Raw genomic sequence first — 19,914 nt, forward strand, 5'->3', positions numbered from 1 at the left:
CCTTAAAATAGTGTTCCTCATCATTACTGCTACAACTGGAAAGTTTTGATACGACATTAAAATTATTTGACTTGTCCTTCTGTGTAGCAATGAATGCATCCACAGTTAACTACCCACAGACACCTATGATACAATGTCAGTCAAGTACTGCTCCACAAACTCAAAGCTGGGATTCTTTACCCAGGTCTATGTGACCCGTCTCTCCAGCCCTCAGCCCGTTACCTGCTTTAATGCAGATGTTCATGCCTTCATACATGAGATGCCACATCATGGAATGATGAAATCAAGAAGATGAGCATCACTGACTCTTCTTCAAGAGCAGACACAGAAATAAGTGCTGATACTTGGGGCTTTTTGGGAGACTAGCCAACTGGGACATACATGTCAGTCACTACAGTCTGGCTGGTAGAAAGAACTGGAGACTGTCCCAGCTTCAGGAAAATGCTGGGAGGGTGGCTCCAATAGCTGGGACAGACTTGTCTGCCAGAGGTTCTTTGGTGGACTCATTACGGCAGTTATAGACAGAAAGCGTTGCTATGTTCTACATGCTGAATTAGGTCAAAGCTAGCATCATCAATTATACAAACAGATTTCTTATGAAGTCTTAGAGGAGTATGGTTTTTGTCAGTATCTTGTCTGATGCTTCAATAGCATGGGTGACTCTTTTCTGCAGGCTGCTTGTCCTCAATTTCAACAATGGAAGTAAAAACAAAAAGATTTTTAGTTTGGTGTCAGTCAATGACCATGGTGAACAATACAGAACTGTCACATTTCTTAACTGGTGAACACTTTCATGCCACAGAACATCAGATGAAGTACATTCTGCACTTAGTTTGTCCTGAGAAAAGAAGAATCCAGGTTCCACATCCTAAAAAAGCATGGTAAATACAGTAATAAAGCTATTAAACCTTCTCAGCTGTCATGAAAAATTATAAAAATCTCTTTAACCTTTTAGTTGTCCTTTACTTAAATAAATAAATAAAAAAAAGCATAGAAGGATATTCTATGAAATCAAGACTTCCATCTAAAATAATAAAGGACAAATACAAATGAAGGATGATGGCCGGGGGTGGCTACAGTCAATTGTTACCCGTTTAAGATTACTTCACTAAGCTGCCTTTGTCTTGAATCTTAAGCCCCTCACCCTTTAGCCATATGATAAGGAACACAGAATTACAGTCCAAGCAGAGGCTCACTCTGCTGTTTCCAAATAAAGACTTCTTATGGGAACAAATACACATCTCAAACAAAACCATAAAAGATGCTGAAGCAATTGTAACCAGCTTTTCCTCCACAGCTCTAGTTTCATTATGTAAACATATTCCAGTCAAATCTTTACAAACTATGTCAACAAGTCATGATTTCCCCCTCTTATCCCAGGAAAACTGTGCAAGGATAACTGTACACATGTCCAAGAAATAGAGGATGTCATTTTATTGGAGGTCCACAGGTAATTGTATCACATTAGGGAGTGGAAGAATCTCGTGGTATGGCACAACACAATACTTCACTCTAAACACTTAAACAAAAGGTTAAATGATATGCAACATGATCAAATCAGTAATTCTCCATCTTCTAGGCACCACTGATTAATTTAAAATAAATTTTAATAAATTGAAAAAATAATATAGTCCATTAATTTGTTTGTTGCACTGTCTTTAAATGAAACAGCACTTTGAAAGTCACAAATAAAAAAGCAGCACTTTCTCTTAATACCAACACCACTGTAACACATACTGTAGCGTGGCATGCAAATCCATATCTGCAGTCTTTTTGTATTAACAAATGGAATGGTAATTTTCTATCTCAAATATTAGTAGCATAACATGTAAGTGCAGATCATTCTGGCCACAAGTGTGGTAAGCCTTAACAAGTGGGTATTACAAGAGCATAGAACACAGAGCATGACACTTACATCCAAGAATCTCTCTCTTTTGTACTGTACATGGTGTTTGTAACAGGCTGACTTCCAACTTGCTGTACCCCAAGCTTCAGGAAACAAGATTATTGACCGTTTCTGGTTTTGTTTAAAAATAAAATGCAGTCACCATCAAAGCATAACCATTAACAATCTGATCAAAAAAATGCCATAACTCCATTGAAAAAATAACTTGTCTTTTTAGTAGACTCCATTACATGTTAAAGTTTCCATTATAGGCATGTTACGAAGTCTTTAAGTGGTACTGCAGTGTCATTCCTGTTAAGTAGAGATTTGTATAGACACCAAGAAATGGTGCAATGTTCAAAAAAGCTGTTCAAACTGAGCTAAGCTTCACGAGACCACGTACTGAGTCTTCATGCAGTGAATCCTGGCTGGCTAGACTCAGGATGTGCATTGTATGGCTGTGTGTAATAGGACTTCCACTTGGCAGCATCCCAGGGGGTGACGGAGCTTCTTCAGGAGTGAGAAACTGATGACCTTCGTGTTCCTCTTTTAATGGTATCATGTCTGTCAAACCTGTATCTGATGTGAGATTTGGCATAGAAGATGGTGGTGTTGGTTGCCCTAGAGTTAGAGTTGCACAAGGCCCACTGATAGTAGTCTTTCCTGGTAAAGGTAGCTCTTCACTAGTTATGCTTGGCTCACTCTGTAGCAGGGGGGTGGCAGCAGCCTGCAAAACGAATTTAGTGCTCTGAATGCACTGATCTTGGTCACACTGTAGAATGGAAGGATGTCAAAATCATATAAGGCAAACAAAACAGAGAAAAAAAGGGAGAAAATGGACAAAAAGGTATGGAAAAGAATGGGATGTGAAGAGAAAAAAAAGAAAGCCATTAGTATCATTCCATGGTTAGCCAACCAAAAATCCCACTGCATGCTGCCCAGGGGAAAAAAAAAAAAAAAGCATGCATAACTGAGCCAGTGCTTCATATTATTATTGAAGTAAATTATGATAAACATTTCGTGTTCACTTGAGGGTTTTGGTAACCTTTAATATAATATTTTGTGAGTACTGTAATTCAAATGCTTTGCTTATTCTTGTTAGAAGCCATTTGGAAAGCCTAGCTGCACAGTCCATGTGTAACTAACTGCATCAGGCACCTCAAAACCTCTCCAGTTCCAGGTGAGGTGAATCACTTCCACGCTACTCATTCTACCCTAGAGTAGCTAGCAGTTCGGACACAGGCCTAAAAGCATAATCTAAGCTTCTTTCCAAATTCAAAAACGCTAGGCAACTGTCTTTTTAAAATTGGTCTTCCCATGTAGGAATTAAGGTGCTACAGAAGATTTCCAGAACAAGAATTCCTTTGATGCAGGTGATTTTATAGAGATATAGTTGACAATACAGCCTCTACGAGCAAAAATTCCCCCCCCCACCCCCACCCCATTTAATACATTATATATACACTCTAGAGAATATTCGCAACATTATTCGCAATACTCTAGAGGATGTATAGAAATTAGGCAGCACTGCAGATGCATTAATTTGATAACAACTTTCATGATTTTTAGGCTGTTTCTTGATTAATTTGACAATGTGAAGAATCAAGGTACAAAACACAAGTTTTCTGGCAAGCACTTTCACAATAACAAGCCAAATTCAGAATTATATAAATCCAATTAAGTTCAGTGAGTATTACCGGGAATGCTTTTGCTCTACAACATTCCTAAGAACAGTTTATACAAAATTATCATTCATTCCTTGAGATGACAAGACAGGCAGGTGTTTCAATAATGTCCAGCTAGCTAAGTGGGTAGTATACCTACTGCCAAATTAAGTTTCTTTAACACAAACTGGCATGATTTTTGAGAGCTTCCAAGGACAATATATATTTAATTCATAGCCTGATCAGTTATAACACCTAGAGATTTTAAAAATCCTCTTATATTCATTTGCCATATTACTGTTCTGCTGTGCAAGAGAAACACTACAGTCAATGAATACAACTCTATATCCAATGCAGCTAAGAAAATTTGAAAGCAAGCAAGCAGAATAAAAAGAAACATATCCAGAGGTAAGACATGCCTATTCACTGTTGTTATTTCAAGGATTCTGTTAAAGCAATATGTTCTGCTTTATGACTGACTTCTTTGATCTATTATCAAATTACTGAAAGACATTACAAATCCAATATCTGTTCAAGATATTCCCGATCATAACCACTGCTACTAACATTACAGCAATTCCCTAAAATGCCCATTTGAGTTTAATAAGCCACTGTGATATACTCTATGCAAACTCACAGAGACTTTTGCTTCCTTTAGTGTAGATGAAAACCATCACTATGAATGCTTTCTCTGATATTATCAAGTCCTCCAATTCCACCACTGAATAGCTTAATGATTGATGCACACACATTACATGCAGAAAGCGTGCAAGCAGACTACTTGGTCACAGTAGAGAGGCAGTATTTTAAACGTGTCTAGACCAACTACTTTTTGACAGGCTGAAGTCCGATCCTTACTCAGTTACATATTTTCCAACACACACACTTTCAGAAAGATAAATGCACCAACTTCCTGTTACGTAAATTGAGTTCATATATGTTGGAAGCAATTTTTTCCCCCACAAAATGATGAAAAGCCTCTGCCAAACAACTGAAGTGGTCCCACATCATTTCAGAGGGATTACTCACAGGAATAAAGCCAAAACCTTGTGTAAGTACCTTACTAAGAAGAAAACTGTCAGCATCTTTTAAAGTCAAGCTTTCAATTAGTAATTCAGTGTGAATAACTCAGTCTTGATTCACACCTGCTTATTTCAATTAAACTACAGCCTTTCAACCAGCCTTACTATGCAGACCTTAAAAATCTGCTAAATCAATTTTCAAACTTCAGGAAGACCAACAAAATCCATCTTATCTGAAAAGTGGTAGCCAAAGAGCATGTTACATAACAAAGGAATGCCTATAACCACTGGGGTACACTGAAAACAAACAGTGTTAGCAGCTGACTTACTGCTTTTGTGAAGCCTCAGCACTGATCTTCAAAAGGAAATCATTAATGTGTTCCAGGCAATACAAGTACACAGCTTTAAATTAGCTGAAGGTAATTTACTTGAACTCGTTGTATAGCCTGAATTAATTTTCTTCTTACTGAACTCTAGTGCATTTCAACTGAATCAATATTGAAAAGGGAAAGTAGCCTCATAAAGCTCTATTAAAGTGTTATAAAACTTTTCCAGGTGCTGTACATCTCTCCTTCATTTTCATGCACTTCTGAGTTCCCTAAAGCCTCTCCTTTTATTCAGATACATTTCAGGTTTTCTTTTTTTTGTTCTATTTAACAGTGATCAACATGAAATATCTTAGGAAAATACAGGCTGTCAACAGTTTTGAAAAGTGAACTAGAGTGGGGTCTATACTAGAAAAGGTAGATGTGTTCAATGAAGCTCTCAAAAACACCTGATAAAAACAACATGTACTATAGAGGTAGACCATTCTTGAGTCTAAACAGCCAACACAAAACTAAACAAGAATATCAGATTTGTTTATAGGGCTGGCATGGTGGCTTTTCCTTGATTCCATATTTCACTCTCAACTAAATGAAATGTAGGGCCAAAAGTCTTAACAGCTATTAATCACATGAATTATTCAACGCCAGCATTTCAAATGAAATAAAAAAAGCCTATAATTGTAACAAAAAAGGAAGCCAAGCACTGAAATCTAAATAGCTAAAAAATCTACTGTAGAAATTATTCCACCAGTACCTTCTTACTTCAGATCTACTGATTTTCTTTCCCACTTACAATTTCCACTGTTTCAGAGGAACAGCAGATTCTGAAGGTAAGACAAGTTTAATAAGTTCTACAAGTACAGCAGTTCAATTACATATGTGCATAGAATTTTTTAGCCATCTCTGTATTTATTTTCACATCAAAAGGCACAAATTAAAGCAAATTAGACAAAACCTAAAATTCTGTGTTTATTTCACAAACAATAAATACAAACAACTAAGGAAACAATTTTTTCTTTTTTTTTTTCTGAAGAAAATCTTATTTTCTTCTAAGCTACACAAAACACACGTTAACATAGTTGTTGTACATGGCAATATATTTTTCACATTTCAAATGCCGAAGCCAGAGATAATTTACTTTGAATTTTGAATTAACTTTGTTAAAAATTTTCTAAACACTAGTAACATTAAAGAATTGTTACAGTTCTCAGAAGATGGAGAAAAGCAGGTTGAATTATCTCAGCATCTCTGAATAAAGTACAAACAAGAAGTTCGGATGAGACTGACAGCACTGAATGATAGTTCTATAAGTAACAGAAAGGATGCTGAAATACCATAGTAGACGGATACAATAGATGGGTAAAGAGTGGAGGGATGGAGCTGTATAACTGTTCCCAACAGCTGTAGGATTTCACATGCAAAATCATGGTATTGCAGATACTGTGCAACAACCGAGCCACAAACCCCACCAAGTCAATGGCTTCACTAACAAGTAGTACAGTGCATCAGGAGTAATCTATGAAGAGAAACACTTCTGAAGCCAAAGGGGAAACTATATCTGTCCCAGGGATTTTACTTCAGACTAGCTACTGTTTGTTTTTATGGACTGAATGTCCGTGAATGGTTAGAGCACGCTGGGTGCATTCCGGGAGCACACCTTCTGAAAGATATCTAGTTCATGTGCTCCGATAGTGCTCTGCGATGTGAACAAAAATGCAGTAAATATGTGCAATCAAAAGAATTTCTTCTAAAACTTAACCCAAAGCAAACTGCTGAAGTTGATTTACTGCATGTGCCCTTAACCCATTTTAACAATGAAGTAAAATGCTTTAATGAAAAACTTCTATCAACCTTGACTGTGATCATGTTGACTCAATAAGAGCCCTAAGCTACATTTCAGGCAATGATAAATTATACTTGTGAAGTATGACAGTAAATAGAGAAGGAAACACACTTGTAAAACTCCCAGCGAAGTGGGGCTCCTGTTCTTGCTGATCCTTTTACTGTCATGATAGAAATACTTACTCCTAATAATGAGAATATGAAAAGCAAAGGAAAAAGTATGCTAGGATGCTCAGAGTTAATATTCCCTGGATAAGCTGGATTCCTGTTTCCAGATCAGTGCTAGAAATACTGATGTGAACATTTGGGAGAGGACTTTCCTGCATGTCTCACTGCTAATGAATGTTGCGCATGCACTATTATGGTTCCTACAATTTTAAGTGGTATGTATCAGTAAGAAAACAAACCTTCTAAGTAAAGAATTTGCATCTGGGAAAGGAAAGGAAAGGGAGAACTGATAATAAGGGAATTTGGCACACAAAGAACCACCTAAGCACTGAAGAAGAGATGCCTAGATACGCAGGAGTACAAGCGAATTTTTTAAAAACAAAGAAATAAACCTGTCCTGACACAAAGGCAGATAGAAGTAAAATCTATCACTTTATAAGGCATTAGAGAATTCCTAGAGACATAACAGTAAAAATAAACAAAACTAATTCCTCTAAAAAAAGTGCATGGAGTGAGATACATTCTGTGTTTGTTGATAATGGATTACTAAATAATAAAATACCCTACGTCAAAACCCAAGAACCAACTCAGGCTTTTAAGAGAAAGCTAAGTACTACAGAAGTGCAGATCTAGGTAATGGTAGCTGATGGGTTTATGGTGAAATAAGAACTTTTTTCAGAATACAAAGAAAATAAACCTTAAAGAGAAAGAATAAAATACAGACAAAATTATGATTTCATAGTGGGTGAGATATTGTGTTTCATAAAAAAAAATTCTTAAGAATGAGAAGAGAGATACTTGGGCAATCAAACTAATGAAGAGCTTGTAAAAATAATCAGCAATAAAATGCAATAGAGAAATACTTCAGAAATACCACCTCTACAGATCATGATCTCCATGTGACCATGCTTGTCACATGGGTAAGGATATTAAGAAACTGGCTAATGAATTTAGCAGATTAATTTCAAATTATATTGGAAAAGAGATTAAAAACACTGGGAATGTACCAGGAAAAAAATAATTACATGTGCTTCCAGCCTTCAAAAAAGTAAACACCACTTCAGCTCCTAGTAAAATAAGGGAAGTACTAAGGAGAGAACAGGAGAAAAAGCTCTTCTATAAGATCGAGAAAAAAAATAAAATCATAGTATGGATCTGTGAAGCACTGATTATAGCAACAACCCTGACTTTCTGAGATTGTGACAAACCGAGTCACTAGCACGAGTAGGATAGCTCCTATATGAAATATTCTAAGTCTCAAAGGCAAAATTACCACAAAAACTGTTAAATACAAAAATAGTGCCCCACAAATGGTATCCTGAATAAGAGATAATGTATTGCACTGATAACAAGTGTCTGGCAAGTTTAAACTTAGCCTGATATTTATTTTGAGCTTAAATGCAAAAATGATGCTATGCTAAAAGATGTATTAAAATAAATGAAAGCAGAATATAATACTAAGCAACCCAGAAAGATTTAAAGAATGATGAGACGCTAGTTGGGTGAGGCACAAGGATTCTATTTAGAAAGACACAAGTCACTGAGTAAAAGATTTGAGGGAAGGGGAAAGAAAGAAAGGAAAGAAGGAAGGGAAAGAATTGAGAAGACAAGTGTGAGAGAAGATGCTCATTAAAATCTTCCTTTAATATCTATGGGCAGGAGAGACATTTTAGCATGCTATATGGATTAAGTAGTATGACATCTAGACATTAAGATTCAATGTAGAGACAAGAAGATGTAATGCATTCTGGAATAAAAGCCAAGGAGACACAACAAAAAGGTGTACTGCACATCAGATTTCTAATAAGTTACTTCCTGTACTCAAAAGTGTTAAACTTGCTAAAATAGTGTAATAGTGACACATAAATGGCTAAACCTCTGCCTTTTTAAAAGTATTTATGGACTAAGAGTATGACCTACACACGCTCTTAAGTCAAGGGATTTCACTTTGTCTGTCCTTATCTGAAACCACAATAATACAAGCTGCAGTACCAGATACACCCCCTTCAAGCTTGCCAGTTCTTTGTGGTCCACCTGCCTCAGCTCCAAGAAAGCGTTTCTCATTTTATTCCTCTGGCTGGCTTTTTCCCAAGAGGCGTGTAACCTTCCAGAAGGGAAGACTGAATCATATTCCATCTTTTGCCTAACCTTTGTCAGTGACGACACAAGGTAAAAAGGAAACCTTTTCTTCCACACTTTCCCTTTACTGTCTTGCTTTCACTGGAGTCTTGGGCTTGAGCTAGTCTATTATTTAAACCATCAATCACCAAAAGAAATCTTGATGTTTGTGTCTGAACTTATAGCAAGAGGGATTCAGGAGAATCTTACAAAAATTCCTCCTCTTCAAAAAAACCCAACCAAAAAAACCAGACAATGGGATGCCACATGCCTTGTTTTACTTCTGCCATAAAATGTACTCCATTGCCTTTCACTCAAGAATCTTCCACTGTCCTTTTCAGCAGAGAACAAGTCAATGGCTGGTGTTCCCAGTGCTCCTGTTCCCAAACTTCTTCAGAAAAATCTAAGATTGTGTACTTGGAAGAAAGCTGAGAGAAACAGATACTGTAAAGCCTGTAAAAGTACTAGGCAGTCACTTCATGGGAAAAAGGTTTAAATAGAATGATGACTTGATTATTTCTGTCTACATTTAAATTGGAACAGGAAATCTGGTAACTGAACAGAATGGCTGAAAACAACTAAGCTAGCAGTAAGGTGAATTAGTTTTGGTAGGAAAAAAGAAAGTCTGTTATGTGGATGAGACTGAGATCTTAACTGTGAAATAGGGAAATCAGTTTTGTTGTTTGCTGCTTTATGAGATAGAAGAGATGGGAACCTTAAAGTAGGCAGAGACTCTACTGAGAAGAGTAAAAATGTTGACCTCACAACACAGAAAAAGGGAGATGTGAAACAAGAACAAATCAGAGGCAAAGTTATGTCCCACTGCATTGTTGCCAGCACAAAATGAATTTATAATTTCTTATGCTTCAAACAACTCAGGAAAGAATGCAAGATTTTAAACAGGGAATAGAAAATAGTGCTAGAGAGAGTGGGAAACTAAGCGGGTCTTTAACAGTTAGCAACAAAGCTCAAGGGAGAAATTTTAATGCTGATAGCCAGCTGCCACTAGAAGCCAATTGGTCTTGAACATAGACCAGCAATAATACCCTGAGAAAAGTAGCATCACAGTCTTAAAGATATTCCTCCATAGCAAACATGATGTATTACTTTTTCCAAGCTTTTTCTGAGACATCACTTTCAGGAATGAAAGCTGCACATTTCCACATGACTCTGATAACTGTTAAAGAACCCAAGCCTTTCCCAGCTAGAGTAGCGTGATGTTCTAGGATATAAGAAGTTCAAATCCTTAAAGAATTTGCATAATTACAGGTATTAAACTCTAAAATCATAAAGTTAGCTGCTTGACTTAAAGTAATACCATAACAGATCTCTCCATTTCTAGAGACAAATTTAGTCAATTTTCTATCAAACTGGCACAAGATTTTCTCATTAATATCTAGTAATAATGATAGTGTCTTTTATAATGCAAGTATAATTCTTGTGAAGTTAAGATAATTTAATGCCAGGGACTTACTGTGGGTTAATGATCCTCACAAATAAGAAGCCTTGACAGAGTCAGAAAGTTTGGGTAATCCCTGAAAGACTTTAGGATATTTCTAAGGTTTGCTTTCTCATTCTCTCTCTCTCTCTCTTTAAAAAACCTTTTCTCTTCAGAGTTACATTTTCTTTGAGTAAAATTTGCATGGAGCATTACCTTGTTCTGCACAATTGCACCTCATGAAAGATTAAGAGTTAATACTGTGTCTGTAATACATTTTCTCATTAAGGAATCTAACCAATCTTCTATTTAATCCTCAAAATAGTAGGTAAAAACAGCTTAGGAACTACAGCAAAATTTTTATGCCAGTTTATCAGTGACACTAAAACTAATCTGCCTGGGAAGAGTGAGTCTTTTCTTCTTTTGTTCAAAAGCAAGGCTGAATTACGTCAGAAGGCCTTGTGGCGGCCTCTTTTTTGGCAGAGGGAGGGCGTCCATAACTCATGGCTTCTTTGACAAAGTCTTAGAACCCACATAATATGAAGATATGTGGATAACAATTCAGAAGTAGGCATATATGTAAGATGCTTGCCTTTGGAAAAAGATCTCTTTCCAGTTATTCTCTTCTTCTTGGCACTGGAAATCTTATCTTCCATTATGATAGCCAATGCTACCAGCAAAAAACCAAAGTAAAAACTATTGGCACAGCTTCAAAGATGTTTAAAAGCTTTTGTTGTGACAATCCAGTTGCCATTTTTTGTTCATTGGAAGTTCAGTGTCCTCCTGCTCTTTCTTCAACATACTTCTCCCCTAGAAACTCCTCTTTGTTCATCTTTGCTTTTTAAAACACATTAGTCTATGCAAAACTGAAGTGTACAAGCAAAGAAGGAAATAGAGTATGAAGAAAGTGCCATACAAATAACAGTTAGCTGGAAAATGATGAACCAGAGCAAGTCCATGATACTTGAATATTCCAGTTCAAAACACAGGAGGTGTCAACAGTACAAGCCAAAATGCCAGTATATTCAATAAATCAACAGTGTAGAAAAGCCTCTCTTTTTATAATCCACGAGCAACAACTATTACACTGTGTGAAACAAACATTTAAAAGAGCCTTGGGTTTTTTTTTTCCTTTACTGTTAATAAACAAGTCATTCCACCCAGAGTGTCAGCTGTATCCAGTTAGTTATTACTTGATTAGTTCACATGAAAGTGGAGAAGGAAAACATTCACAGGAATCTTGATGAACAACACTATGGGATGATTCCTACCATGTTGCTCTGAGATTGTGTGGCCCCGTACATAGTAATGCCATTTGATGGTCCTGCTAATTGCGGTGTATCTGGTTGTATAAATCCTCTTCTGTCAATTAAGCTAAGGAATAATCAAAATAAAGAAAAAGTGTTAGAGATATTTCTGATCAATAACTACCTCCTCTGGATAAAAAGAAAGAGGAAAGTTTTCTGTCATACAACAGACCTTAATACCTTGCCAATACCTTCAAATGTCCGCTTTTATTCAACTGAAGTACAAGACTTCATTTTTACTCATCAGCAAGGTAGTTGTTTCCTTGTAATACTACCCGCCACAGTCATATGTACTGCTACTTGTCTAGATTTTTGTCATAGGTAAAAGATTTAGAAGCTTACCAGCAGGTACCACAAAACCCAAGAGTTTTAAACCACAGGTGTGAAAACAAATTACAAAACTCTGTAGTGCACTCTGAATCACTATCTATTTTGAAGGTTCTTTTGTTATCAGTTTCCACACCTCTAAATTAAAGCTACTTTATCACAAAATTTAGAAAGAAAGAGGAACTTTGTTTCAGACAACTTACTTGCCAGGTGTTTCATGACAGCTACTTAACACTGCTTATAGTGCTCCACTATTCTTAAAGTGATGCACTCATAAAATTTCCATATAAGAAAATGTTTTGTGGAGAAATCAATAAAAATAAGTAAAAATCTACATAAGATTATAAAAAAAATAGAATGGAATAATCTGACCTAGCTGAAGCTTTTGCTAAAATTCCACATACAATTTTACTCTCAATCTGAGAACTATAAACCTCACTTAGGTTCTGCTAGTTAATACTCACAAAAAGCTGAATGTACAGACCCAAGTACTATATTCTACCTGTGTATTAGCTCATATCACTTCCATACAAAAAAAACCCCAAAACTTTTCAACTGTTTATGCTTCAACGCATTCAAAGTTTTTGTTGTTGTTGTGTTTTTTCTTTCTTTTTTTTTTTTTTTCCAATTAGATAAGTTTCAATTATAGTTCCATACATTTTGAATCACAGGCCAAAATGTTTTTTTCCTGTGTCCTGAACTATGTTACTTCCCATCTGGAAAACTACAAGTTTTACCACAGGATATCAAATTTTAACTGGAGAGTTTATAGTTCCAGCTACTAAGATATAATGACAGGAATGCCTTAAGACACCTGAGAGCTAAAGTCAGCACCAAACTGGTTTTAGTTGCTGATTTATAGGATCTCTAAATTCACTAAGGGTCAAGATGGCTTCAATTTTAAAAGATAAGAACACGATGCATAGAAAAATCTAAGGCATTTCCCTTCTCCAAAGTCAAAGAGGTTTCTATGATTTGGAGACCAGTTTAAGCTTTACTTGTGAACGTCTGCAGAACAGGTTTTTATGTACATTCAAAACACTTAGAAAATTACTGAGATTACAGTATGCCATGTGGAAAGCACTCCTTAAAAATCAGATACTTAAAGTTATATGATTCATTACACCAGAACACTAGTTAGACCTATGCTGACAGCTATGGATCAAATGAAGATCTGAAAGTTACTGTTGAGGACATGTAAAATGCATTCCGAATTTGCTAGCATAGGTTTAAAAATGAGAAACATGTTCTTTTACAGAAGTGAGAAAAGTTCAGATTATTTACAGATCCTCTCTTAATCTGCATTCCATTCTCAAAAGCAATTGAACATTTTGAATTTTAAGCTGTAATTGCTGCTAAGCCACTTTACCAGAATTTAAGGGGAAAAAATTAATATTTAGTGACTTGGGACACAGCTGAGATTGAAAGTAAAAAAATAATTAGATGTTATAATTTACATTTTACAGTTAGTAAATTTTTACCATTCTCCACAAAATATCTCCCTGCAGAAACTCTACATATACTTCAGCTTCTAAATAAATTATGTTGCTACATGGAATTTAGGAAAAAATGTACAAACTGTTAAAACAAACATGTTAAAAAAGCATGTGTGCTGCTGCTTGTATCAGCCTAAACTGCTATTTCAAATACTGTTAATAAAGATTTCCATTTGGAGTCAAACAAAAGAATTTGAAGCATGGCAATGAGATTTTCTGTCACATACTTTTATGAAAAGCAAAATGGCAAAATTAGAGGCTTGGCTTCAGGCACCATCCATATAGGCAGGAAGCAGAAACAGGGTTACTCTTGCTCACCACAGGGATTACAGTCTTAACCCAGTATATGAAAATCTCAACCCAGTTAAGTCTCCTCCTTAGGAAAAGATGTCAGTCTCCTGTTGACCTTTGACTGCTCATAGAAGAACCACCTCTGATATTCATAATAGCAAAGACAGAAATCCCACTTCCAATGAAACACCTTAGCCACTGGACTATAAAGTCACTTACTTTCTTCCCTCTCAATAGTTCAGATTTGTAACTACATAATTCCAGACAAAACAAAACAGCTTCTATTGATGAGTGTGCCACAAAAATAATCTACAAGATGTCAGCCACTGTCTACAGAGGAACTGGGCCTCTATTGTACATATAGTACACCAACTATCTAACCACTTAGCATTGGAATAAGAAGAGAATTAATTCCTTCCAGCTGCCTGTTTTATTTCTCTAGTCTCAGCTCTGTACTATATTTTGTTCAAGCTGAAAAACCATCAGCAACGTTGAATATACAAATATTTTGAATTTCAAAACTGAAAATGTATGCAGCAAAAATTAATCCCTTAAACTTTCTCTGGAATTGCTTCAGTGTAAGACCACCAAATTCAGCTTAATGTATATATGTTAACAGTAGTATAAATAAAGAAGAATTACTGTCCATTTAAATAAAGCGGTTCAGAGTGAAAAGACAAAAATGAACCATTATCAGGCTAGTTGTAGAATTAAGGTTCCTAAACTCATGTCACATTTGTTAGATATGCAAGAGCTTAATAAACTTTCAAATCACCCATCATGCAACCACTAACTAGTAGAAATCTTTTACTGCTAGAAGTTTTTAACTTCAGTGGCAAAAGTTCAAACAACAGATAAACAAGTTTATTTTCATTTCAGATGTCAATCTTAAATACATTTTACTGGATCTGATGACTAACTTAGTTTAACCACAATTTGCCAACTTACCACTTTACTACTTTAGAAAAACTTAATTAAAGCTTCTAATGGACAGTAAAACAAAGCTTTATTTTTGTTGAGTAAACTCAAGCAATAAGAATATTTTTTTCATCAATAATCATGTGGCTTCATTTATACTAACAATACTTTTGATACTCTTACCTTGGAGAGAGTGGCCCACAGAGTGCAGCACAGCAATTAGTAAAGATGTTGCCATAACTGTATGGATTATAGTTTTCTTTACCTCTTTTATTTGACCATGATCCTTTAATCTGAAGAGATATGAAAAAGATGCATCACGCATAATACAATACAGAAAATGGCTGAGGCAAATTAAGGGTTACCAAAGCAGCAACATGCTACTTATATCAGAGGCAGACCAGAGAAAACCCATGATCACACTTTCCAAACAGCTTAGAGCTTTGGGCTGCTATGAAAGGCTGGACACTAAAATCTTACAAGGAAGCACATGCTTTACCTCCATAGATTTAGACAACCCAAAATCTCAAAGGATCCATATAGTCACAGTAGGAATTTCAGCATCTAAACATAATGGTCTAAGCTTAATTTTACAAATATTACAGCATGTTCTACAGAAGAGGTTCAATTGCAACATACCATTAAAGCCAGCAATAGAGCACTTCTTTTCCATACTCTTGGGTAAGTTCTCAAGCTGTGCAATACCACACAACATTATCTGCCCTAAAGTTCACAAATGGCTCTAAAATATTGTGAAGCAACTCCACTCATTTCTAACTTTTAGCACATACTGCATTTCCTTTTAGCTAGTCTTGCTTTTCTGTTTGTGAGATACTTGAGAGCCTGAGTAAAATGTCTTACTGTATCCAACTGGAAATGTATGCTTTAAATGAAATTACTGAATAGTTTACTTGAAATTCAGACATGTTACACTGCTGCAGTTCCCTGCTATCTGACTTTCAACAATCCACAAGAGCCATTTGAGGGAAGGGGAGATAACGAAAGCATGCTGGGTCCATCTAGAGAGACAATGTTGGCCTAAACCTAATAACTGAGCAATACCAGAGTATCTCAACTGTCTTACTGACGAGGTAGATTTCTTCAGAGTCAGGCTACATGCTCAGATACTTGATGCTGAGGCACAATTCATTGTGAGCCTGCTTGTTAAGTTTTTTCTGGTTGATTGGTATTTATTGTAAAATTTATAATTTTAACTGTGACCTTAAACAATAGCAAAACGTGTGCTTGACAGTCCCAAAGATGCTACTATTATATTTTCCAGACACCTACGAAAAAAGGTGCAACAGAAAATTACAATAAAATAATTTTAAGCTTGCAGTAATTTGTTAGATTACTTGCTAAATTCCAATGAGCTTCCTATACCCTTAGCTACCTATTTTTATTTTCTCCTTTCATTCATTTTGTATTTTTCCTTTTAGTTAGGGGGACACACATGAAGCCCCCACACACAGTTAAACATAATTCCACACCAAAACAATGGACAACTATGTGCAAAATACTACAACTGTAGAAATGAGAAAGTTGACGTTTAAATTAATGATATACTCCTTGTCAGAGGTTTTAGATCTCAGACTGGAAAAGAAATTTCAAAGGAAAAGAAAATAAAGGATGAAATTTTTGTGTTGAGAATTCAACATACTTTGCAATTTTTACAGTAAGCAATTTCTGAGTCAAAGAATATTTAGGACTCCCAGTGAAAAACAGGTACTGAAAATTATTTAGTAATTTTTCTACTGTATAAAATACACTTGTTTTTTTGTCTCTCCTCTTCTATATTTTCCTATTTCAAGACACTGGTCCTGTGGGTGTAAATCATAATGGACACACCATGTAACAGCACTTCTACAAGACACAACAAATGTAGTCCAAAAGATCTCTTTTGATATTTTAAATCAAGCATGATCAGGTTACTTCCTTCTTTCCTACTGAGGCATTCACAAAATTATGCAGGCAGGTATGACTTCTCTCAGAATAACAGAGAAAAACCTCCTCGTTACTATTTAGAAACATATATGTAGAAACATACTATGAACTTACATCCTCATTTGTTGTTTGATTGGAGCTGATCAAATACGTGTGAAAACCTGAGAGGCCAACAATGGACCATACTGAGAAAAAACACACCACAGCTTCCAGCACAGTAATTGAAAGTCAAGGAAATATATGCAAGTGGAAAAAAAAAATATATCCAATAACAAGTAGTTATAATCACAAAATTCAGGGTCGTCAACTTACGGTCCACAAGTCCCTTGAGATCTTTGGGGTACTTCAAAGGGGTCAGCAAAAATTAAACTCAGAAAAGCAAGCCTCTTGTCAACTAGGCTTTAGTGTACAGGCCACTGAATAGTATCTACAGTAGCAAATATTTAAGGGTCTGCAGACTGAAAAAGGCTAGAAACTACTGATGAGTGGTTCTGATCTTAACTGCTAAAATTCATATTTTCATGTTCACCCTGTAAAAGTCATCATACTTGTATTAAGACAGGCAAATTGATAAGTAACAGTAAATAACAGTTCTGATGGGGTGAGGGGAAGATCAAACAGAGAGGTACCCCAAAACTAGCTGAATAGCAAAGACTGAACAGATAAGTTTGTACAAATATTTAGTGCACAATGGGAGTCTTGAGCCAGGACTAAGGGTTCTAGATCTGTGCTTATATGTATAGTAACAACAACAACTGAGTAAACTGCATCTCGGTCATATGTTCTAACTGCTAGACACTCCTGTCTGTCTTCTGTTCCTGAAATTAAGATGCTGATAGGGATCCTAACACTAGCAAAGTACACTAGTCCAGGTAAAATATAAAGCCCACTTGCTCTCTCAAGTCCCTCTAATAACTGGATATATTCTACATTACAACTGTGGGGGTGCCTGAATGGCCCAGCCTTCGCAAATGGCCTGGATAACAACTCCTGCTAAGCCTGTGAGTGTAAATAGTTGGGGTGGGGTTGAATACTCAAAACTCAGCAGCATTTGCCCAAAACTTACCATATGAAAGAGAAACACTATCAACTCCCAACTCACTGTACTGCTATTAAACAGTAGCAGGAGGAGGCATCAGCCCGAATTGTAAGAAAATCACAAAAAATGGCAAAAGAGAACTTGAAGTAGGAACAGCAGCAGGCAAAACTTCGTTTGGTACAGCCACAAGACTCTGCTGGCATCTGCGTAGCCCAGACAGAGCACCCTCCCTGTCAAATGCTGTTGGTAGTGTGCATCCAGAGAGCAGACTGCCAGTACCGGGTCTGACATACAGGGACTTGTACCTGAGGTACACGTATGTGAGCTCATGGGGTGCTTTTTCACCTGTGTATTGTAGGGAGCAGCACAGGTACACATAAAGCAAGAGCACCCACACCTCCAAGAGGGTAGCGACGGTTGTGCGTATGCATGCCTGAGCGCACCACTGGAACTGTTCAAACTGCCTGTGTTTTCACTCCTTAGAAACTGCATAACCCAAATGCCATAAAGCAGTAACCAGGGTTTAAAAGTGAGATTGGTGAGGAAAGTCAGTCAGCACTCAGTGTTGCATAGTTACTACAGTTTACATCATTTCTTTACCTCTAAAGGAGTCATCATCTCAGAAATAAGACAATAAAGCTGCTTCTAAACTTTATATAACCAAGCATAAAGAGCAACTTTCTACAGAAGGCTGTCTGCCATAGTTTTTTATTTACACACAATAGCCATGAACTCAGAATACATCTGCTTTGAGAATGATATTTACTACAACACTTCAATAGTGAATTTTTTTAAGAGAATGTGAATCAACATCAGAAAAGGCTTTGGTTCCTAGAAAAATAGATATAACAAAACAGTAGGAACAAGAAAATGGGAAAAGAATAGGATAAAAATTATTTGTATATTAACCATATATCAACCTTTAGTGAAGTCAGTTTCCAAGACAACATCAACTCAAAATATTCCAGAACAAGGACGGAGCCTTAAAACATACAAAAACATCCTTATTGCTGAACCTGTCAATAGAAGAGAAATATGACAGCTCCTCACCATTATACAGACACACAGACTGGAAAAATGCATGGATGGATGTAACTATTTGCAATAAATAATCCTAATATTAGTTAACAGCGAAGAGTTTTGTATTGCAGGTCTGCTTTCACCTAATGAATTGGGAAATACCTGAATTGTCTGTATAACTTCCCCTAAAATCTACTTGACTCAGGGTGGTTTAAAAGCCAGAAAAAAACCATTTGCATTCTGAGCAAATCTGCCTCAAAAGCAGCAGGATGACTGACCAAAGTGCATTGCTGAGCAGCATGTTCACTACTTTCTCCCTCTCATCTCCTCCTCAAACTATGTGGAGTCAAACCAACACAAGATAGGAATTCAGTCTCAGTTGACTGTGCAATAGCCACAACTAAAGCAAGGAGAATGAGGGAGAATGGATAAGGAAGGAGACTGTTGTTATCAGAGGGTTCAGAAAGGTGTAAGAGAAGGAAACAGTCCAACACAAATTGGGCTTTGAGAGGGTAGAAACCATAAGGAAGGCTGTAGATGAGCAGTGTTGGGTAGAGTCTATACACCAAGACTAATAAGAAGAATCACCAGATCAGAAAAGGGGAACCTTAGAGGGAGAAGGGCTCCCTGCAACCTCATCAGATGACAGAGCACACCACTAACAGGATGTTCCTTGCCATGATTACACTCAAAAGAGTCCTGAAAAGTGAGTTTCTCCCCCGCCGGTAATTCCTACCGACAAAAAAAGGGCATTTCTTTCAGTTCAAGACCTCTTTTGGTTCCCCACTGAAAGGGACTTCTTTCCCCAAGAAAGATACTTCTTTTGGTTCTCCAAGATCCAAAAAGACCTCTAGAACAGCAGGGGTGGTTTATGTTAGAGTAACATGACTCCATAAATTAAACATGAATCCATTAATGAAAAGCCAAACAAAAAATTCTCAATATAAAATATAACCTACTAGCATAATATGGTATAACACTCCCCTGGTATCTCACACAGGGTTATTAGCAAGATAGAAATGGCAATGTTCTCTGTGCCTGAATTGACTTGCTTGCTCCAAAGTAGCATTCCCAACACTATTTGGACAATTTAATTTTTTACTGTCAGG

General features: G+C 36.5%; 1 protein-coding gene across 5 annotated transcripts in view; it reads right to left on the reverse strand.

Moving 5' to 3' along the window:
• Positions 1-1,416: 1,416 nt before the first annotated feature.
• The window catches only part of ZDHHC14 (zinc finger DHHC-type palmitoyltransferase 14), a 113,215-nt gene continuing 94,717 nt past the window's right edge, over positions 1,417-19,914 (reverse strand). For 3 of the 5 annotated variants that reach the window (XM_049801071.1, XM_049801074.1, XM_049801070.1), the window contains 4 exons: positions 16,861-16,963; positions 14,986-15,095; positions 11,735-11,837; positions 1,417-2,657 (listed from right to left, as the gene is read on the reverse strand). In XM_049801071.1, coding sequence (XP_049657028.1) covers positions 2,256-2,657; positions 11,735-11,837; positions 14,986-15,095; positions 16,861-16,963 — 718 coding nt within the window. In that variant the 3' untranslated portion in view covers positions 1,417-2,255. The remainder of the gene's footprint in view (positions 2,658-11,734; positions 11,838-14,985; positions 15,096-16,860; positions 16,964-19,914) is intronic. The other 2 variants (XM_049801073.1, XM_049801072.1) reach the window with 1 other exon arrangement.

Source organism: Accipiter gentilis, chromosome 5 (assembly GCF_929443795.1).
Source record: "Accipiter gentilis chromosome 5, bAccGen1.1, whole genome shotgun sequence".
Lineage (NCBI taxonomy): Eukaryota > Metazoa > Chordata > Aves > Accipitriformes > Accipitridae > Astur > Astur gentilis.